Source organism: Xiphophorus couchianus, chromosome 15 (genome assembly GCF_001444195.1).
Source record: "Xiphophorus couchianus chromosome 15, X_couchianus-1.0, whole genome shotgun sequence".
Taxonomy (NCBI): domain Eukaryota; kingdom Metazoa; phylum Chordata; class Actinopteri; order Cyprinodontiformes; family Poeciliidae; genus Xiphophorus; species Xiphophorus couchianus.
This window is the reverse complement of record NC_040242.1, coordinates 3,794,188-3,817,764: the sequence shown is the minus strand read 5'-3', so window position 1 is coordinate 3,817,764 and position 23,577 is coordinate 3,794,188. Positions and strand designations below refer to the sequence as shown.

At 39.8% G+C, this 23,577-nt stretch overlaps 2 protein-coding genes across 3 annotated transcripts in view; one reads left to right on the top strand and one right to left on the bottom strand.

Annotated features, from left to right (window-relative positions):
* klf11a (Kruppel like factor 11a) overlaps positions 1-10,325 on the top strand; it is a 16,650-nt gene extending 6,325 nt beyond the window's left edge. Inside the window, exons 1-4 of one of the 2 annotated variants that reach the window (XM_028039874.1) lie at positions 4,045-4,186; positions 6,457-6,684; positions 7,756-8,491; positions 9,152-10,325. In XM_028039874.1, coding sequence (XP_027895675.1) covers positions 4,154-4,186; positions 6,457-6,684; positions 7,756-8,491; positions 9,152-9,450 — 1,296 coding nt within the window. In that variant the 5' untranslated portion in view covers positions 4,045-4,153 and the 3' untranslated portion in view covers positions 9,451-10,325. Of the gene's footprint in view, positions 1-4,044; positions 4,187-6,456; positions 6,685-7,755; positions 8,492-9,151 lie in introns of those variants that run through there. The other variant, XM_028039875.1, reaches the window with a different exon arrangement.
* Positions 9,787-23,577, bottom strand: LOC114158422 (galectin-8-like). The gene is made up of 10 exons (XM_028039876.1): positions 23,464-23,577; positions 22,569-22,657; positions 21,418-21,625; positions 20,805-20,927; positions 20,683-20,727; positions 20,585-20,608; positions 19,823-19,911; positions 19,588-19,753; positions 19,311-19,524; positions 9,787-9,798 (listed from the first exon to the last, which is right to left on the bottom strand). The coding sequence occupies exons 1-9, from the start codon at positions 23,500-23,502 to the stop codon at positions 19,375-19,377; spliced, it is 933 nt and encodes a 310-aa protein (XP_027895677.1). The 5' UTR covers positions 23,503-23,577; the 3' UTR covers positions 9,787-9,798; positions 19,311-19,374.

Genomic DNA, 23,577 nt, shown 5'->3' with positions numbered 1-23,577 from the left:
GAGTCCCAAGGATTTCTTGGACTTCAGAGGCGGTTTGTTTAACTCATGTTAACAAACAGTTCTTTGACTTTTCAGAGAAAAGTGTTCAGAACCAGGTGTGGCTTTGAGGTTTTGTGGGTTTGGGTTGAAAACGGGCCGCAGGATTTTTCCTCCTGACTCCCTGAAACAGCTGAGCTCAGTCTGTGATTTCCTCCTGCACAAATCTGGGAGTGTTTTCTGCCCGGAGACTGGGTTTTATGGACCAACCGTTCATGTGTTTTCCTCTCCTTCACCCCCTTTTTTTTACTCCACAACCTCAGTGAACCTGGAAGCCAGATTGAACTCGCGTCACCCAGATCCTGCTTCAAGCTTTTTGTTTCACACATAAGCTGCGTTTGCCGTGCAAGCGTACGCAAATCTTTGTCCATATTCTGCTAATGTTGAAAAATAAACACAAATTTGCAGTTGTGGTGCTTTCATTAATTAGAAATACAATCAAAATCACACATAAATACGTTTCTTCACGCGATAAGAGATTAAAAACATGTGCCATCGTTCTCCTACCACTTCCTGTCGTCTTTGTTTTTTCGTGAAAAGTTCATTTGATTCAGCCGATAAACCAACTGCAACGTTTTATCAAAAAACGTGAATTTTCTTTGTCTAAATTGGCTTGTTTCCACTCTAAACAAATTTATTTTCATAATTCAAATTCGAGCAGTTAATTCGAATTACAAAAATACCACTATTAAATAAGAAACAAAATTTAAATTACAAATGAATACGTTCGTTCGCGTGATAAGAAATTAAAAGCATGTTGTGCCATCGTTTTCCTACCATTTCCTGTCATCTTCTTCGTCTTTTTGCTAGTAGTAACATGTGGTTGTTGATCACATGTCAATACAGCTGAAAAAAAACAAAAAAACAAATTCTAGAGTAAAAACGTTTTATCGAAAAACTCGATTTGTTTTCCAAATTTCCGTGTTTCCATTAAGCAAATTAATTTTTGTAATTCCACGGTCAGTGGAAACAGTTAGTAGCTGCGTTTGCACAAATGAGAATTACGAAAATAAAACCAATACATAAGAAACTAAATTAAAATCACCCGTGAATACATTTGTATATGTGATTAGACATTTGAAAAACATGGTGCACCATTGTCCTCCTACCACTTCCTCTTGTCTTCTTCATCTTTCCCCATTAGTTTCATCCGGTGGTTGATCACATTTTGGTGCAGCGGAAAAACATTTTTGTCAAAATAGCCGTGTTTCCTACAAATCCAGGTTTTGCTTCGGTTGAAATGATATCCATATGTGATATCGGAAACAGTTCCAAAAGCAGGAAGTAGACTAAAGCACAGGGCATTCTGGGTAAATACAACAAAAACAAACATGCTAGCCTAAAGCTAGCAGGAAAACTAAAGAAGAATGTGATGCTACTCCATTTTTGCTTGCATTTTGTGAAGAAAGAAGTTGTGCTAAGTGTCTTCGTCAGAGGTTTTCATGCTGTTTCCTTCAGTGGTTCGTGGTGCAGCGCCTCCACAGGCGAGGAGGGGAACAGGTTTTTCGAAGGGTTTGGTTGTTTTGACTTAGTGCAGTGAAAAACAAACCCACAGCAGCTGGAAATGGAACAAATGTTACAGTTTTGGTCTCCAATTAAAACCCATCAATTGTGAAAACGGCCTTAATTTAACTTGTTATTTAATAGAGGCACCGCAATTGCAAAATGTTTTCTTTTTTTTATGTAGACTTGTGGACATTTGTAATGGAAACGCATTGAGACACCCACTCTCACCACGTTGCACTTTAAAGGGTTAACATGCAGCTTCAACAAAGGAGCCGGTGCAGGGCCAGCGTGTGCACGAGCCTGGGTGAGGAAAAGGGGGAGAAAGATGGTGGAGAGTGGGGGGGAGGCTGCCTTTTAGCCCCTCCCTGAAATTCTTCACTGGAGAGGCTGTTTACAACCTCTCCGCTCTGGAGTCCCTGGGTTCATTGGCCTGGTGGGGAGGGGGCGAGCCACAGACAGGAAAACGGTGCAGGAAAAAGACAATGAGGAACATGCTGATGGCCTCCAGAGCTGCAGGATCTCACTTCCCTTTTGTCTCACCTTAAATACTCGTTTTCCCTGCATTTTAACGTGCAGACCATTGGAAAAACCTCAACATCCCTGCAAGCATCTAAAGAAAAGAAATCGTCCGTTAACTCGTGGACTGCCGTTCCCACCAGCTGAATTCCCAGGTCCTGCATGTAAACACAGGCTGGATTCCCCCCTGTTTTGTCTGCAGCTTCAGTTTCTGACTCCTTCAGGGAACGAAAAAGAAAACGCTTTGGACTGTTGTCACTCGAGTGTTTTTTGTTGCTGTCTAGGCGCGTATTTATGTGACACGCCCATCTCTTCCTAAACACACATTTTCACAGCCGTGTCAATCAAAAAATATTCACATGGAGGAAAACAAGTTTCATTAAACAAGTCATATCAGATCTTAAACTGTGATAAATGACATTTTGTACAAGGCAAAGTTTAAGCAAACAAAAAAAGTTACTTTTACAGAACCAGTCTGACAACATGAAGTAGGCAAAAAAATCACATCATCCCCCCCATCTAAAGAAATTCATGAAAAGTTTACAAAAAAATTGGAAATCCATATGAAAGGCTCTGGGACTCCAGAGAACCACACTAGCCATATTTCCGTCTACATTTTTTTGTATGTGGATTTTGAAGTATAGCATGCACACAATGGAGGGTAAAAAGACGATTCTTTTACTTGCCATCTGTAGCCGGCGATGCCAAACAGACTCGTTGCCATAGCAACTGTCAGCAACGCTACCGAATGTATCAGGATTCATCACCAAAAAACGTTCAAACATTTTCCACACAAGCAACAGAACATTCAGTCCTTTAGTTTGATGTTTTCTTGATGTTTACTTTGAGATTATTAATAAGTGATCACTGTGGTTGATTAGCTCATTTAAACACCTCCTCCGTCATATCAGAGAGTTGGCATTTAGGTTGTCTTTTTTATTGAACCCAAACACACTGAATTCCACAGCACATCTACATGTTACAGTTGTCAAAGTCAAGCTAGCATAACTGACATACTTCCCTCTCCCTCACTATATTTAATTAAAACGTTTTCCTGGCCTTGCTATCTAGTTGACATTCATTATAAACCCACTTTCACAAGTATTTCTTGTAAAATAAATATGTTTTCATCAAAGCTTACTATTGTTGTTGCAAGGAGCGGCCATATTGGAACTCAAAGCTGGAGTTTAACAAATTGTCCGAATTTCGAAGTAGGAGGTTTGACTTAAGTGACGTGTTACAGTTGATCTTTTTTTTTTTATTTTACTAAATTGTCGTAATATCCAAATTCCCACAGCAAATGTAAGGTACCATGCTATATATTTCTTCTAGATACATACACTCTTTTTTTAGAACAAAAGACTCATCACTTGATTATTAGTTTGTTTGAAACTAAAATATTGTATTTACTTTAATCACTGTGGAATTTCTGAATGTGTTTTTCATTGAACATTCAAAGTTGAAACCTAAGTGTTTTTACATGATAATCCTTTGTTATTGTTGAGGTTTGATGCGTTTCCGTCTTACCAACAAAGTAATAACACAGAAACAGGAACCCAAACTGTGTGTGAGAGTGCCTTTGTGTCGTTAAAACCGAGTCTGAGTCTGTTTTTAAAAAGAAAATAATTTTCAGGTTAGAATTTGTCGATATCTTCCCTGTTTTTGTGGCAGTCATTGTGTCTCAGTGCAGCCTGTCGCGCGCGCTCCCGCAGGTTTTCGCGGGCTCGCCTGCCTCGCGCCTCCCCTTCCTCCCCAACCTTTCCCCCACATCGCACGCGCTGCCGGGTTCACCGGGTTTACTCTGACACCGCTGACTCCCTAACCACGCCCCCCGGCGGCCACGCACCCCGCCTCGGACCAATCATCTGGCGGCCACGTATTGATCATGAACCGCCTCGCCGGTGATTGGCCGCCGCCCGCTACACCTTTAGCTGTGATTGGCTGCGTGTTACCACCCGCCAGACTTTCTCTGAATTTCGTTTCTGTGTTGTTTTTTTTTTTTTTGGCTGCTCACAGCTGAAGTGAAGCTCGGTCTGCAGGCAGAACCACAGCGCTCCGAACCTCCAGCACTCCTCTGCTCCTCTTCGCTCTCCTCATGCGGAGCTCCTCGACAGGGAGCCCCTGTCAGGTGAGTCCCAGCCCGGTTCCGTCCTCCCCGGTCTGTTTTTTATTATTGTTATTTTTATTATTTTTATACATTTTTAGGAATTAAAGTTGTCCGGTTATCTGTCTGGACTAATAAAACCCGCGACAGATTCGGTACCGACTCTGATCCGGTGGTATTTCAGCCTGCCAGCCGGTTTATCTGAGGTCACAGTGAACCCGATGAACCCCCATATGCGCGCGCATGTGTGTTTGTGTGCGGATACAGGATCGCACGTGCCTGTGTGTGCGCGCGCGATCTCTTCCCTTCTCTCTAACAGTTGCATCCCTGCAATGCATCCATCGCTGCAGCAGAAAGTTTGTCTGGTTGATGGTTTCTTTTGTTTCCCAGCTGAATCACCTCCAGGAAAAACAATCGACCGCCTATTGTGTCGATCCAGAGCGTTTGTTTTTTTCATGAAAAATTATCAGAAATTACAATTTCATGTTGTGTTATTGTTGAAATAAACTAATTCACCTCAAACAGATTAGTATTGTTTGATTACTTAATTGATAAGGGTGCTTTTATTTAAGTAAGTAGTGGATAGTGTAAAATAAAACTAAAATTGAGGAATTTATTTATGTCTTATGATGTGGAAAATCAAGAAAATGTATATGTGTGAGTCCTTGGTGGAAAAAGCGCAAGGTTCTAAAAGGTTCTAAAAAATGCTTATAATGAATATGTTCAGGAGTTAGTTTTATATTATGCAGCATTGTTGCTTTAATTTGATCAGACATTGTCTTTGTTTTGGTCAGATGTCTAAAAGTCTGGATTTGATCAGGGAATCACATCCAGAGGTCAGTTTGTTTGAAAGCTGCCCCTGGAAACAAAGACTCGGCAGAAATGGGCGGAAAAATCCCCCAAGACACAGCGACAGACGACAAAACACGACGATCAGGAGCCGATATCTGCATGAAGGAACTTTAATGTGTGCATGAACCTGTTGTTTATAATCAAGCGGTGCATTCGTGTGAAGCTGGGAAATGGGAGTGTTGGCGTGCTAGTTGCAAATTGACTTTGTTTTGTTTGACTTCCTGTTGTTATCCCTCTCTCTCCCTCTCTCTGTGGGAGAGTCGGTGAAGGGGGCGTGGCCTGTGTTTAGGGGGCGTAACCGCTTCCGTCATCTATTCTGGGTGCAGGGAGGGTCCCCTTTAGCTTTTGTGAAACACAGCAAAGAGAAAGAAGGGGACTCTCTCTCTCTGTGTTTTATGATGGTCTCTCGCCCCTCGCTCGCTCTCCTCCACCCGTCCTGCATGTGCAGCTGAGCTTTGCTGTAACTCGGCCAAATACCCCGAAGCCCTTTGTCCCTGAGTCACCTCCCAAGCTCAGCCTCGCAGTTCATTTGTCGATTATTTATGTCTTTTTGCTACACCCCGGCCTCTGGTTCTGGTTTATTTAGAATCTGAGGCGGTTTGGGCTCAGGAGGATTTGAGGAAACTATGATATCATTGGTAATTAGATGGGTGGTGGTGCGCCCTCGTTCCCAGAGGAAGAGGCAAACAGTCGGCTGGTGCTTTCAGGACACGCAGGAATGATCGCCTTGTTTGCTCACCAAGACGTAATCAGCCTGATCGACATTTTCTTGGTTTTCACTAATCTAAACCACGTAGAATGAAGCATTTTCCACCAAATGAACTCAGAATCTGTTCAAATAAATGCAGTTTTCTTACAATGACATGACAGTAAAATGGAGACTGTCCTTTTGTTGGAAAGGAAAGATTTTAAAACACAAAAAAACATGGCGGCAGTTGAATCTGGAACATCAGAGAAAAGTAAAACCTGGAAAGTAAAATGTTTTATGTTGAAGTTTGATGGTCTAGAAAAACCTTTACTATTCTCTAAGAGTCCAACCATTTGTCCATCATCCAACATTTATCCATCCAACCAACCAACCACAACCAACCAACCAACCAACCAACCATCCATCCATCCATCCATCCATCCATCCATCCATACCACATAAAGTTGCTGCTTTACCAAATGTCCACTTCAGCTCACTGATTTATTATTGTATTTTAATCATGCAAAGTAATTTTTTTATTTTCCAACAATAGGGAGCACTAAAATATGAAGAAATTAGTTTCGCAAAAAGGGATGAATGTGTTTTTATGAAAGCTGATACATTGTGTCTTAAGTTTTCCCAATGAATATAGTAAGAACTGACAGATGAAATAAAAAGACTTAAAATAAATGTTTGAGAGCAAAATAGTTGCTGAACCTGTACCGGATCAATCTGACCTGCTGATGTTCTTCAGGTGGATCTGATGAACAGCCACACGGCGGCGCTGGCGGCCATGGAGCAGAGGCCATGCGTCGAGTACCACGACCTGGAGGCCGCCGAGGCGCTCGTCAGCATGAGCTTCTGGTGCCAGCGGCCCCCTAAGCCCCGCCCACTGACGCCCACCTCCGACTCCTGCGACTCCATCCAGCTCCACCCGGAGGGCGGCGACGTTCCCAAGGACCTGATCGCCCTGTCCTCACTGGTAGGAAGTCAGAAAAAATCAATAACAATATGTAATCCAACATATATCAATATCAATAGATAATACATCTGACTGAATATTCAATATATACCAATATGTACTGCAAAACGTACTGGTACGTTTTGCACTGAGGGCCAAAATCCCAAAGCTGAAAGTTTTCAGGGGCCAAAATTTAAATTAAAAACACAAAAATATTGTTGTGAATTTTCTCTCTTTTACCTGCACAACAATAAAAAATGCACAATATTTTGTGTTTGCCTAAATGTTTTGTTATTTACCTTTTGGGGCTTATTATTTCCCATTTTCTAAATCTATGAAATGTTTTGAAGTTTATTCCCAGCAACAAAAGTAAGAATTTTCTTCCACAATCTCTACTGTATTTAGCCACATGTAATGTTCAGATAACAGAATTGATTTTTACTCAAAAACAATATGTTTTTAGTAAAAACTTCCTGGATATTAGTGGCACGACTTCATATTAAAATCTAAAGAAAATAAAGAAAATCTTTTGTGTGTACTTAACATTTTCAGTTTAAGAAGATTTAAACTTGCAGCAGAAAATCTCCTAAATAAATTTACAAAAAGTGTTGGATGGCCAAATTTGTGTCTTTCTTGAATTAAGGTCAGCGTCCACACAAAATGAATCCAAGGGCCACAAAAGGCCCCAGGCCGCACTTTGGACAACCCTGATGTACAGAATATTCACTGAACTCTGATCCACGGCTTTAACCGCTCACAGCTAGCTTAGCAAGACTGGTGGAATCAACTAACTCACTCACTCTTCGGTTGCCTAGCAACAGCATGCTGAGTAACTGGCGCAGAAGCAGTTTCAAGTTTCCTCCCTCATTCCTCATAACTGGTAAAAATAATAAAATGTGTATAAAACAGGAAACTTCACACCAGCAGATCGGCTGTATTTCAGATATTTAAAGCAAAAATACTGATAATTATAAATATCCACTGATGTGAAACACTTATATAATTATTTCAGTCGTATCATCCAGCACAACTAGGAAAGCAACCAATCAGAAAGCAGGAATTGAGGACTGAAAAGCTTTTCTTGTTTTTCAGTGTATGACTCCGCCTCACAGTCCAAGCTTTGCCGAGGCGTCCACTATGACTGTCCTCACCACAAGCTCCGCCTCCAGACAGCTAATGCTCCGCCCCCCGCAGCCCTGCGCCTCCCCTCAAATCCCCACGCCGCCGCTCCCTCACATCGAGCCGCCCTGCATGGTTCTGCCAGGCAAGGCGATGGCCACCAGCGTCATCCGCCACACCGCCGACAGCCTCCCCGTGCCGCCGCCCTCCGCCCCGCAGACGGACACACCCACGCCGCCGGAACTGCCTCCCGTGGAGAAGAACGCCGCGCCCCCTCCGTCTTCCTCGGCGGTTCCCACCTCTCCGGTTCTCTGCCAGGTCTTTCCGGTCGGCGGCCAGACGGGAATGATTTCGGCGTTCGTCCAGGCTCCGGTCCAGGTCCAGACCCAAGCCGGACCCCAGTCCCCTCCGCCTACCTTCACCCAGCCCCTGCTGGTGGGCTCCACCGTACCGCAGGGGGCAGTCATGTTCGTGGTGCCGCAGGGGCCGATGTCGCAGACAACGCAGGGTCCCCAGACTGTAATGACCGTGGGCAACACCAAGCTCCTCCCCCTGGCCCCCGCCCCCGTTTACATGCCGTCAGGAACAAGCAGCGGCGCCTCGCAGGCCCACTTCTCCCGCAGACGGAACTACGTCTGCACCTTCCCCGGCTGCAAGAAGACCTACTTCAAGAGTTCACACCTCAAGGCTCACCTGCGCACACACACAGGTACGAGTTAGTGGAGCGCCGATACATGTGAAACTGATCTTATCCACTTCCGTAAAGGTCCAGATATTACGACTGAAGCAATTAATCGTGTTAATTATTGAAACAGTCATTAATTAATTTAGTAATCAATCAAAGAAGTTTATTTTTATAGCACATTTCAGCAACAAGGTCATTCAATACATCATAAAAACACAAGAATAAAGTCATCAAAAAGTCATCGATTAATCATCACTTGTTTTATACATTAGAAATATGTTTAAAATGTAAATAAACAACTTAATTCATTTTTAAAATGGATATACCTATAAAATGCAAATACAGCTATTGCAGAAACAATCGATCATGATTCATCAATTGTTGAAATAATCGGCAACTAATTTAGTAGTTGACTGATCGTTTAATCGCATATTTTATACAATATTAGAAATGCATAAATATCAATAAGAATGATTAATTAATCATAATATGAATCATCATTTTAATCATTAGAATAATTGATTAATCATCAAAATAAATTGATAGAATAATCTTTCACTGAAATAATTGTTAGCCACAGAAAAAAATTGTAATCTGTGAACGACTAAGTGTGAGTCTGGCGTTGAGTCGGAAAGCGTTCTGTGTTTGTGGTTTCTCTAACCAACCCGTCCTCGCTCTCTGCAGGCGAAAAGCCGTTCAGCTGTCACTGGGAAGGCTGCGACAAGCGGTTCGCCCGCTCTGACGAGCTTTCCCGCCACCGCCGGACGCACACAGGCGAGAAGAAGTTTGTCTGCACCGTGTGCGACCGGCGCTTCATGCGCAGCGACCACTTGACCAAACACGCCCGGCGGCACATGACCACCAAAAGGGCGTCGTCGTGGCCCCCGGAAACCAGGGACCTGACGAAAGGAGCCGCCGTGCCCAGGGGCCAAAACAAGGGCCCCACGCTTCCCCTCGGCGTGCTCGTCTCCACCGCCAACTGAAAGACTCGCGGGGGCAACTCAGGACTCCAAGGCTTAGGATTCAGGCCCCGGCTACGTTTACAAGACATCGAAACAGGGTCCGCAAATCCTGGTGAACTCAGATCAAGAACTTCCCGTAAAGATGTCCGTCCTCGTCACGATGGAAGAAGCGCAACAATCAGACAGGAGGAACCGCTTCACATACGCACCACGTTTTAAAATATCTGTGCTGCCATAAACCCGGACTCACAGCTTTTCCGCTCTACTCAGGACATTTTACAACCACAACCATCAAACTCGCTGCAAAAAGGAAGGAGGAGGACATGAAGGCTGCTACTCATCCACAAACAGAAACCAACAAAAACCTGACTTTGCACTGGATTTTTTTAAAATAAAAATCTTACTTGTTTTTATACTCTCTCCTTGTATGATGTTTACTTCATGTGTATATGTCACATTTAGCAGAACGTATGCACACGGTTTATTGTTTGCCAAAGCTTCTGTATCGTGCTTCTGTTACTAGCCGACTTCTGTTTGTTTGACTGTAAATATTGTAAATATACTGATATCTATATGAATGTTACATGTATTCCAGTTTCCATTTATTGATTTTTTTTTAAATGTCAGTGGACAGTATTCATCACTGTGATACTACCTATATTTGCTTTATTCATTATTATTATTATTATTATTATTATTATTTAACATTCTTTGTTGAGAAAAAGTGCTGTTTTTAATATCTTGATTTGGCCCATAGTGTAGCCAGTAAGAATACCTCATGTTATTAAATGTTATTCTTAATAATAACAGTTTATATCAGAGTAATCCCATTTCCATACATTTGTTTGTTGACAACAGTGAACAATATAGCTTTTATAATAAAACTTTACAATGAACCTCTTGGTTGTTTTAGTTTTTTTTTGTTGCTTTTTTATAAGTTGGGAAGATTAAGAACATAACTGTCAACATACTTTTACTCAATAAAAGTAAAACGTAGCCATTCAAGAAATTGCTGATGAAAATTTGACTGAAGTACTGATCATAACATGATTTAATATTTAAAAATATCATTAGACAAATAGAAGTATAGCAATGTAAAAATTCTAGTATTTTAAAGACTAAAGTGAAAAGATTAATAAAAATAATTAATATATTTACAAAACAAACAAATTCAAGCAGAAGAAACATTTTGAAATCAAAATTTTCCAACATTAAGCTCGTTAAACCAGTACATACTCACATGTAGAAATTACTTTATAATATTAATCAAGTAAAAGTAAGGTGCAGTTAAGCTATCTCTTAAAGGAATATTTTTTTTAAATTAATAAAGTAAATTTAAGTAACTACCCTCCTTTGGAAGATGATATGGGCAATTTGTAATGATTTTTGCAGCATTTCTAATAGGAAAAATAAATAAATTAATGGAGGTTGTTATGGACCATAAATGATTAAAATTCACAAATATGCTTTAATTATAACACACAAGAATACATACTGTATATCCTTTGACTTTTTTCTCCAAAGTAGGAAAAAATTACTAGCTTAATATGTCCCAAATATATTCTTTCTTTTTATCCACAAAACTTATTTGTGGATTAACTTAGCTAGCTTAATAATATGAAGTTGAAAAGTCATAAGTACCAAATAAAAATAGAATTATTGCATTTAGTTATGTTTGGATTTTTTGGATTATGTTTACTGATTAGGAAAAAGTAATTAGTTTAACAGTTTCCAAATATATTCTTTGTTTTAATCCACCAGAGCTGGAGTGAATTTGATTAGCTTAGTTAGCATAGCAAAAAATATGTAGAAACGTCATGAGTCTCAAATGAAAATACAATTATTGAAGTTAATTAGCAAGAAAAAAGTATCAGTCCATGTTTTACTGAAGTAATTTATGTTTTATCAAATAGGTGGATATTGTAATCTTTGAACTGGACTTGTTTATGATACCAGATAAAATTGCACATATATTTTTGTTTGTTATGAAACTAATGTCAATTTGAGCCTGTTTGACTTTGATGTTTGTTTTGGACAAGGGTAGCTTTATATATAAAAAATGTGATTAAAGTGTTTGTTGAGTTCAACCAATCATTACAAAAAGATTGTTTTTGTTGCGCCAAAGAAAAAAAAAAACCCTCAAGACATTCAGGCGATCATTAAAAGGCAAAATTCTAACTTTATATGTTGAAATATGATTTTTTTTCTTGTCTGTTTGCACTTATATTTGGATTACCTTAGCTTGTCTTGTGTTTTTAGGTTATTTATTTTGTCTTCTAGTAGATTAACAAGTACAAAAACCACAAAGAGTTAAACTGAAACATATAAAGTGAAGTTAATTCACCTTTCTGAGCTGCAGAGTGTTATATAAACACAGCGTCCCGTTTATGACCGCAGGACTCTGACGTACGAAGTTACACAACCGAACCTCCGCTGCTCTCTCCCCACCCCACCCGGTAACAACCACCGACCAATCAGGGGCCAGCATTGAGGGGGCGTGACCAATGGGAGAGCACGGAGGCGTATAACTGAAACTTCGTGTCTCCGCCCCTTTGCCTTACTGACCGACATTCAGCTGCAGCCAAAAGAAGCGAGGGGAAATAAACCAAAAGACCGCGGAGTCTGGCCAAGGTTGCGTTTTGTGGAGAATAGTGACGCCATGTGGCCGGGAGGCGAAACTACAGTCCATCTGCAAACCAGACTGGTCTGCAGATGGACTCCAGGTCAGCTTTGTCTGAACGACCAGCTGGTTCTGAAGGTCCAGAACCTACTGTTTATCTTCTGTGGAAAACATAAAACAGCTGCATTTTTTAACTGTTCTTTCAGAGATGAAAGAACAGAATGCCAAACAGAAAGAATGTTTGGCTGTTTCTCTTCTGATCTTTCTCTCATCCTAATCCCTACTGACTCATTTTATTCTCTTTTTCTCCAAACATTTAATGGTTTCTGTTCCTGAAATGTGGACCAGCATCCCATCCTCTCCTCAGAAATATCAGAACGACAGGAATCTCTTGATTCGCACTGAAATGAAATCTAAATTGAACTTTTAATTACAATCTGTTGATTTATATTTGCATAAATGTAACCAGAAATAATTAAAAAAAAGTATTTCAGAAAGCTTTATTGTACATTTTAATAAGCAATTTATGAATAAACTTATATTATTTCAAGATGGAGGTGAGAACAGTTTTAATAAATTAATGACACATTTAAGTAATTATTTCATAAGTTGTTTAGTGTCATTTGTCACTCTGCACTCTCCATAAGAATCAGGGCATACTGGAGCAGCTTTGAAAATGTACATTTTCCTAATAACAAGCCATCTTATCCCTAATATAGTTTTAGGGATGACAACTACATTAGAGATATAGTTATGTATATGAATAAGTTTTCACTGTTTCTCTAAATTATTCTAAATTAGTGTTTGAGACATAAACTGGCTTCTTAGAAAAATTTACAAGTTACTTTTTCTCTAAAGCATTCTGAAACTGTTTTAGGGAGATATATAGAAAAAACATATAGTGCTATTAACATGAGTTTTATTAAAGGTTGAGATTCGGACTGGGTTTTTTTTGTTGTTGTTGTTGTTTGTTTGTTTGTTTTTTAGTTTGTTAGGTTTGGGGAGTTTTACATTGTATTTGGACTTGAAACTGTCAAAGCTGCTGGTCGGCGCCATGTTTGTTTTCTGAGGCGCATGCGCCAAGGACAGACCTATGGCGCGCTTACTACGTAAGCGTTCAGCATAAGGCAATTAACCACCTGGCCGCATACAGACACGAAAAACAGCGTTTTGACATTCATCCATTCTAGAATCCGGATTAAAACGATCTTTTCTGATCTCCCGAGACAATGAATCCGTGTGGACGCCCACCATTAGTGACTCAAAGCTTCTGCGGATTTACCTGGCTTCGGTTCTTTCGGTCGTTTGCACTTGAGAATAGGCTAGATTGCGTGAGTAGGCCGCGTTAGCGCCATGTTTGAAATCGCTGCGTTTGTTATTCGGTAAGTTATATTTCGGAAACATTATTCGAAGTAGTTTTTATCCCCGGTCAAGTTTTTGAAGCCATTTTTTTGTGTTTAAACAGAGCAGCATGGGAAGAGCGACCCACCATGGCATCTCAGCGGCGGCGGTTTGTTTGGCTGCTGGCATCCCTGAAATATCCGAGGATAAAAAAAAATGGCGTCTGGAACTATCAGCAGATCGATCATGGATATACCTGGGTTGATCTACAATCAAACTGAGGATCTCTTCAAGCTGCCTGGGGGATCCGCCCGACCCTTCAAAGGTAGGTTAGTGAAGCAACTGTTCGATGGCGGGTCTAGAAGACATCTCAGGGTAGGAGCTGCTGCTGGTTGGATGCGATGCTAACGCTGATGCTAACGCTGTTGTTGTAGGCCTACGCTAGGCCTCTTTTGTGCTGCTTTAGTTCGATTCTGCTGAGAGTCTGAACTGAGAAGGATTCTGTTGAAATTCCCTCTATCTTTAGGGGGTTTTGGAAGCACTTGTTGTGACTTGTAGGTTTAGGAGTAGCTAGCATGTTGGAATCTGAAGTTCATGGTTGAAAGTCAGTTGTAATGGAAAAGAAAGATGGCTGCCAAAGATTTGGCAAATGCAGTTTAAAGGCAAGCTTATGCTTAGCAAATATCCCTATAATAAACCTTTACCATGCCTACACATTAGTGATCGTGTGGCTGTATTGACATTATTAAGCTATTTAACATATTTTTGGGTGAAAATATGGTATTTCATTTACATTTCAACATACCTTTTTTTATTTTTGTACTACTTGATTTAGTTTGAAATATTTAGATTAAATTTCAATGACAGGGTCCATACTTTTATAATTCAATAACTCAAATCAATTTTATTTGCGTTCAAAAATATAAATGTGAAAACCGATTTATTTTTGCGACGAAACAACCGATTTCGTACAATTTCATTTCTTCTGGACGACGACTTGAGGCCTGATGCAATTCCATTTCTTCTGGACGACAACGGTCAACAGAGAGATCTGCTGGAACTGCAGGACAGAGGTAATGTGCTCTGCCCTTTCGAATATCCTGGGGGAAGGGACAGATGGTCCTTCATACAGAGCCAACTTCTGGTTCTGCAGTAGGGTTCTTCCTGTTAAAGGGAAGTTTTTCCTCTCCACTGTCACTACATACATTCTCAATCTGAGGCATTCCTTTAGCTTAATTTTTAACCAATGTCAATAATTGGTGCAGTCTGAGCCTTTTTAATCTTCCTGTTAAAGGGAAGTTTTTCCTCTCCACTGTCACTACATACATTCTCAATCTGAGGCATTCCTTTAGCTTAATTAATTTTTAACCAATGTCAATAATTGGTGCAGTCTGAGCCTTTTTAATCTTCCTGTTAAAGGGAAGTTTTTCCTTTCCACTGTCACCCCATGTATCCTCAGTAAGAAGCATTTCTTTAGCTTACATAACTTAACCAATGTAAATAATTGGTGCAGTGTGAACCTTTTTGGAAAGCCTTCCTGTTAAAGGGAATTTTTTATTTATTATTATTTTTTTTCTCTTGTAAAGTATGCCTGTAAAAAGTTAGTTTCTCCTCTCACGTTGTCTGGGGTTCTGATTGGCTGTGGTTCCTTCCTGGAGGAGGCCATTGGCTCGGATGATGCTGCCATCATGTAATTATTTTTCCTCTCCTGCTGTTAACTTTTCACTTCCATGAACAGAGAAACTTCTCCTGAACAGTCGACCTGTTGTTGTGTCTCTGCTCTGTCTTCTCTCAGCTGCAGTCAGTCGTGGCAGATGGCTGTTGGTTCTGAGCCCGGTTCTGGTTCTGCTGGACGTTTCTTCCTGTTAGAGAGGAGTTCTTCCTCTCCACTGTCGCTACATGCATGCTCTGTATGAGGGATTACTGTGAAGTCAACAATTTAACACAAGTGATTTGCTGTCGCCCCCTGCTGGTCAGATGGAATGAATGCTGTAAGTCAATGACTTCATGCAATCTGCTGGGTTTCCTTTGGTACAAACTGTTTAAACCACTTTAATAATTAACCAAGCTTATTGTACTGTTAACTATTTGCAATTGGAATATATGTGTTTGATCTAAAATTATTACAAAGTGCATTGAGATGACATTTGTTGTGAATTGGTGTAATATAAAATTTAACACTTAAACCAACATATCCGCCTGACCAATAACCAATATAAAAATCCAAACAAAAACCCAAACAACCAATATTAAAAAATACTGTTCAAAACTCAAAACCCCAACAACCAAAACACAAAACTGAAAACCCCAACAACCAATGCAAAAACTGATTTAAAACCCCAAACTAACAATAAAACCTCAAATTAAACAGTAAAATAACAGACTTACTTCAATTAATTTGTATTTATGACATTAATTCACAACAATGTCGTCAAGGCATTTTGCAAAGTCATTTGAATTTATTCATGGTTCCCATTGATTCTATTTATTAATGCATTAGGTTCAGTTAATTAAAGTAGTTTAAACAGTTTGTACCAAGGGAAACCCAGCAGATTGCATGGAGACATTACGTGCAACATTTATTACTCCTGACCAGCAGGGGGCGACAGCAAATCACTTGTGTTGAGTTGTTGACTTCACAGCAATCCCTCATACAGAGCATGCATGTAGCGACAGTGGAGAGGAAGAACTCCTCTCTAACAGGAAGAAACTTCCAGCAGAACCAGAACCGGGCTCAGAACCAACAGCCATCTGCCACGACTGACTGGAGCTGAGAGAAGACAGAGCAGAGACACAACAACAGGTCAACGATCAGGAGAAGTTTCTCTGTTCATGGAAGTGAAAAGTTAACTGCAGGAGAGGGCGAACGGTTGGGTGATGGCAGCATCAAGTCGGCCAATCAGAACCCCAGACCAGGTGTAGCTTCTATGGAGAGAAAAGTGATGTTAAACACCAGAACACCATCTTCAGGCCTCTGATCAGTTAGAAACTGTTGCTGGTTTTATTTTTCCCCTCCATGGGCTGCCACCTTATCGTGGTGGAGGGGTTTGAGGGTCCCAGAGATCCTAGGAGCCGTCAGGAGCTTCATGCCTCTGGTTGGGTCGACCCACCAGGGCAAACGGCTCCTAGAGAGGGATCGGACCAAGAGCAGCCCAGAGAAATATAGAAATATACACACAGTTACTGCTAAGAGCTACAAATATAGACGGACACCTACCTGCCTTAATAACCCTTTTCTTAAAGTTCGGCCCCGTCAGCAGCAAACATTCATACGTTATCCTCACATCTGATTTTTAGGATAATTTTCAGTTGGTGAAGAAAATAAATGAACCTCTGATTGACCTGTCGCAATAATCAATTAATTGTTTAAATTAAAGCAACCTCAATTTCTTTTGCTTGACTTCTTGTTTCTCTCTGGTGTTTTGGTCTCGAACTTTTTTTTTTTTTAAGGACAATTTTGTCTAGAGACTTTATTTTATTTGTAGTTTTTGTTGAATATTTAAAATGTCTCCCACTTCCAGTGTTAAATGTTCATTAGAAATTAAAGTTTGAGAATGAGTTCTGGCATTATTTTGCTATTGCCATTATATTGGTTTAAAATGGTATTAAAACAATATTATCGTTTATTGCAGTAACTTTTGGGACGATTTATCATCCAGCAAAATTTCTCGTGACAGTCATAACAAATTTTTCTGGATGATAAATTTTCCCAGAAGTTCAGGATTGAATGTTTTAAAAGAGAAAACATTGATATTTTATTCATAAGACAAATCTTTACATTAAAAATATGGATTTTTTCTGGAGTAGTGAGGAACATTGAATAAAAATGTGATTGTAGAACCTTTGTTGAAGGAGACTCCTGTATATGTCATCCCCTGACCTCTGACCTTTTTACATCATGTGTGTCCAGCTGAATCTGTCCAAAGATCTGTAAAAGTGAGAGGTAACACTCTTCTTTATGTCCTTCCTTTCCTTTATTCTTTCTGTCCTGTTCTTTCCTTTTCTTATATCTATCCTATCCTGTATTTTGTGATCCATCCTTATCTTCTCTCCTCCTTTCCTTAAGTTCTTCCTTCATTGTGTCCTTTATTCCTTCTGCATCCCTCACTCCATGAATCTGTTCCTCCTTCCTTCCTTTTTTGAATCCTTTGCTTTCTTTTCTTGTGTCCTAATTTAGGAATTTCTGCCATAAGGGTTGGGTTGTAATTTCCAAAATTAGAGTTGAGTCCTGTGAATTCTGGAAATTGAGTTTAAAATGTTTAGTAGAGCTGTTGCTGGTTCCTTTCTGGTTCTGGTGTTGGTTCTGACGTCAGCCTGTGATTGAGGCTGAGCGCTGCTGCTGGAACCCATAGCCGCGTGTGGTTCTGATGGACCGGCAGCAGAGCGACACAGACGCCTGTCTGAACACGCCTGCAGTTTCCTCTGGGATCCTGGATTCTCAGCAGAGTGAGACCTCCCGTCCTGTTTCTGTCTCTGCAGGTGTACCGGTCGGAGAACCCGTTCGACTTCATGGAGAACATTTCTCTGGAGGGGAAGACCAACTTCTTTGAGAAGCGGGTCGGGGAGTACCAGAGGATGGGCGTCATGTCGGGTCCAACCGACAACACCTTCAGGCTGGACGCCGACTTCTGACCCCTGACCCATTGAATGCTGGGATACTAAGGAGCTACTAATTCATGCACAGTTTGTACATTGGGTTGTTTAGGTATTTAATAAAAATTTAATTTGACTTTTTTAATGTTTGCACTGATTTATACAGGTGTTCTGGTTTAGAATAAAAGAAAAACCTTTTTCAGTTTTTTTTTTTACATTAAGTTCTCATAAGTATTGGCAGTTTGGACTGTTGCGTTAAGCTTTTGTATTGATAGCCTAGCTATGGTCTCTAATACCGTCCGTGCCATGTTACCCCTGGCGTCTTGTTTACATCTGGAAATGTCACGCGTGCGCACAACGCTGTCATGGCTGCCGCCATACAACAATAACGTTAATGAGATGTCGGTATTTAGTGCTGTGCACCGCAGCAAAGGGAGGAATGATGAAAAAATGCAAAACTTTTTTTTTAATCTCTCTCTGACTGCCACGTTACACGCTGACTCGTTGCCATAGCAACTGGCAATGTCACTAATGTATCGGGATTAGTGATACATTAGTATCACTAGTAGTTTCATGGACTAATGTACATTGAGCTAATTAAATTAGCTAATGAGATTAAATTAGCTAATTAAATCTCATTAGCTAATGACGTCACGCTGCAAGGAAGCCATAGAGTTATGATGCAAAAAAAGTCATTAAGGTTATAGTAAATTCTTATTAGCACAGCATGTCGGATTAATTTTATCAGATTATTTTTCCATCAGTCAGAATATTAAAAACAAAATCAATCCACATGAATCAACCATCTTTTCTTCTCTTTACATCCCAGAGTGCAAAAAAGCAATTATCTTCCTCCTCTTTAAGAGGCCAGTAATAATACAACATTCAATGTTATAAGTAATAAAGCTTTAGGATTATTTCACTCTTAGCCTTGAATCCGTCACATTGATCCAGAAATCACTGCAGTAATTAATTAATGTTAATGATAGAATATCAGAGGCGTCAGACATGCTTCAAGGTCGGGGTGTCCAAACTTCTGTCATCCAAACAAGAATATCTGGAAGCCAAAAAAACTTATTTCACCCCCTCAATAATCTAAGCATAAAATACCTGAATTACACAAAAACAGCCGGATTTGATCCTGGAAAGGGATGTAAGTTATTTATCCAAACAGCCAATATCTTTTATTTTAAGAAAGTAAATATTGGCTACAGAATAATGTGATAATTTCATCCTAATTAAGGAACATGGCCATCTCCACCAAAAAAAAACTAAGTTTGAATTTTGAGATTAATATCAGAAATTGCCATAGAAAAACGTGGAAAACTCCAGTTTGGACACCCCGGTTTTACGGTGAGTGGTTTCGTGTTTCTGGGTTTTGTGTTTCTGGGTCAGATCATCCGGACGTCCATGAGCGTCACGTCTCCCACCACCTCCAGCTGGCCGACGGCGCTCAGGTCCTGGACTCGGTGCTTGTAGTCGAACTGATGGCATCCATTGATGGCGACCCTGAAGTGCCGCTCGTTGCTCCGGACGATGATCTGCAGGGAGAACAGAGGCGCTCAGAACCGGACCGGACCCGGACGGTCAACAGGGACGCCCACCTCGAAGTACTCCCCCGCCGCGAAGGGGAAGGCCTCCAGGTCCGACTCCTCGGCGCCCCAGCACTCGGACAAGAATGAGTTCCTGGCGAAGACTCGTTTGGCCAGGCGGGGGTTCAGGTGGAGGACGATGTCACGGCCGCTGGCGTCGCGCAGGTTAACGGCAAAACTGGAAATCACACATGAATCAAGCTACAGCGGGGGGGCGGAGTCAGTGACATCATCAGGTGTGATTTACCTTTTTGCATTCGAACTCGTTTGTCCTTTGATGATGATGCTGTGTCCGACCTTTAACCCCTTCTCCAGCCGCCCTCTGAAGGGAACTTTCTGAGATCAACAAAATAATCTCATTAATATAACTAAATTAATGTTTATAATTTAATTAAAACTATTAAATTATAAAATTAAGAACTTAATCATCTCAAGTTATTAGTATTTAAATTATTTAATAAAATCTATAAATTTTATTTTTTAATTAAAATGATTTAATTAAACAATTTAAAATTATGAAAATGTTTTGCAGGAGAAATGTATAGACACTGAAATGTTTAATTTACCTGTTGAACAACAAATTCAAAAATACTTTATTTATCCCAAATGGAAATGAAATTAAAAAAAAGAATTAATATTAAATTAAATGAATGGAATTTTTTTTTTTAAATGTTCACTATATTTAGTGACTTTTTATGAAAAATAAAAATTTCAACAAATCACACCTCTGATGAAGCCTGAAAACTGAATTTTGGGTTTGCATGTTTGTATTTTTCATTTTAACTAAATGAGCAAAATCACTTTGTGAAATTAATTTTCTGATTTCTGGAGATACAGGTTTATTTTCTGTTTTCATTCAGGCGAGTCGAAGACGACTGAAGGGACGAAGAAGGTCCAGGTAGAAACCAGATGCAGATTTATGAACAGGAATTCACAAACGCATAAATTTCCTGTTTTTTAAACATAAATTTCCTGTTTTTTAAACTGGAAGTGAAGCAGAAAAACTCACCAGATCTCTGAATGAGAGAATCGCCTGGAAAAGGGAGAAAAAAAATTAAAATCTGAAACAACAGGAAGTTGAAAAACTTTTTCAAACTGTTCGTTTACCTCAGAGTGTGAGCTGGTCAGACTGGAAGCAGGAGAGGCGGGACTCTGAAACAGACATGGTTGGTTTGTCGGATGGTTGGTTGGATGGTTGGTTGGACGTCTCGTCGTTTAAATCAACTTACAGAAGCAGGAGGAAGAACGGCCACAGCCTGAACCGCCACTGCCCCTGAGATGAGGATGGTGTCGACCCGGTTAAGATCCACGCGGTGTTTGTACTCCAACACATGCGCTCCGTTTACCGCAACCTTGACAAACAAAAAAACATCACCTCTGGTTTTTATCTTCTGACTAAACAAACAATAAAAATCATCCCATTTATTTTAATAACTTTATTTCCGGATAAAGAGAACTGGACCGAGCACCCAGCCTTGTGGTACACCAGAACTAACTGCAATGCTTGAATGTCTAGTGTTGATAAAAGTATACAATTAATTCATTCTGAAGTTTTATTTTGCAGAAAAAAAGACAGACACTGAACTGTTTAATCTAAGATCCGAGGGAAAGCACTGATGCTAACTTAGCGACTTTTTAATCTAAAATGTGATTAGCAACAAATCAAATGACTAGCTGCTGCACCAACATGGTTGAACCCGACTGCTGAAGGATTTAACAGCCAGATGAGGTGTGAGAAAATATTTTTGTTCATATATTGACATTTCCACTCTACTTGATGTAACATATTAGCTAACTTCTCCTAGATAATAAAACGGCTGTGAGGACAGCAGCGTCTCCCACCTTGTACTTTTCCTTCAGGACCAAGAAGATGAGTTCAAATGCAGCTCCGACTCTTAAAGGCATCTGATACAGGATCTCCTCGCTGCCCCAGCGCTCCTTCTCCAGCGTGTTGCAGACGATGCGCTTCTTCTTCAGTCTGGGGTTGAAGTGAAACGCCACGTCGGCCCGCGGCTTCACGCTGCTGCCACACGTAAAATCCACCTGGAACCTGAGAAAAGTCGCAGAGAAAACAAACAAAAAAAAAATCATTTTCATTCAGAAATACACAATATTTCAATTTTAATATCAGTATCGGCCGATGACGGTTATTTTTAACATATCGGGATCGGTCCAATAACTCTGGACTGGACTGATATTAAATGTAAAGTTTCCTCGTTGGTGTTTGTATTTCAGAACGTGATTGTTCAGATGCAGAGGTGGTTATACGTCTGCTAATATGCTAATAGCATTTAGTGTTTCTGCTCACTTTGAAAAGGTAAAGGTCATTTTATTTATATATAGCACATTTTCAGCATCAAGGCAACACAAAGTGCTTTACAGGTTTTAAAAGGAAATACAAACAAAATAACAAACCAAAAGAAAAAAGAAGAAAAAGCTAATAATGTTGAAATAAACTAGATACTATTCAGGGTTGGTAGATGAGTATAAGTAAGTATCCTCTGGTCTAATTCCTTTTCTGGGTTGGGAGAATAGAGTCTAAAAAGTAGTTGCTAAGGTAGTTTTTCTGGATTCCAGGTTCTAGTCCCTGTTCTGGGATGCTAAATAAGTGTAAGTATCCTCTGGACTTAGCCACACTTAGCTTCCCCTAAATTAATTATTATGATTAACTAATAATAACAATAATTAACGTAGCTGTTTCGTAAACTTTCAATTGAATACATTTTTTCATTTATGTTGAGGTTTTGGTTAGACTGTTCAGAATGAGACGTTTTTATTCCTGCTCTTATGTTGAAGGGGTGAAGATTGTTCTTTTTCTCATAACTTTAAAACAAATAACATACAAGAACAATATAAAACATAAGAGGATGCAAACATAAATCTATACATAATATAAGTTAGTGCTTTATCATTAGCTTCTGTTAAATACCATGTTAGATTAGAGATCAACCTGAATCTGAGTAAATAGAAATAAACAAAAACATCTTTGTCACCTGTCAGCACCAGATGGTACCGAACCCTGGATCAGAACCATCTCATCGGGCAGTAAACCACCCAGAATGGTGCCAGCGAAAGGGATCAACTGTGGACAGAAATATCCGGCCACGTCAGAACCAGAAAAAAGTTTCATCTTTCTGATGAAATATCAGCAACTTCCAGACTTAAAGGTTGTTTAGTTTTGACTTATTTCTTCAATATTTTGAGCTGAAAACACAATGAGCTGCACACAGAAACAGCCGGAAGCCACAGCCAATATGACAGCAGGTCGGCCATATTGGGAAGGGAAAGATGTCTGCGTTGTTTTATGACCTCACAGAACAAACAAGACTTTCAGCTCAGAATACCAAAGATGCATTAACATTCCTGAATGAGGGAAGATCTGCCACATTTTGCAGCTTCTTTACATAAACTTAATATAATAACTTTGAATGGATGAAAAATATTTTACATCAAAACCGAAGAAAGTCACATTATTTAGACAATAAAATGGGGAATAAAGATTTTAAATACTTAAGTATTTCCATACTCTTGTTCTGCATCACTTTAAGATTTTGGAAATTATGAAAACTCCAAGACTTTCATTCGTAATTTATATATTTTCCTCCTTATAGAAGTTTCTTATTTTAACTGACGTCACCATCCTTCTACTTTTACAATACCAAAATTAACTAATTTATTTCACTTTATCTGCCTACTTAGATTAAAATAGAACCGTTAAAAATCAAACTAAACATTTCAAAAAGTTCTGGTTCCGATGTGACAGATGGGCAGATAAGCTAACATGCTAGCACACTCTTAAGAAATAAAACAAATAAAAACGGATTAAAGTTGAAAAGTGAAGCTTAGATCGGGTCTAAAAGGCAGAAATATGTTAATAAAATAAATTACCGGGTTTGAAAACACTTGTCTTGGGTTAGAAATCGACATTCTGACGCAGATTCTAACGATTAATTAGAAACGTTCGGCTCTTTGTTTACTTCCGTGTATGACGTAACAGGTCAC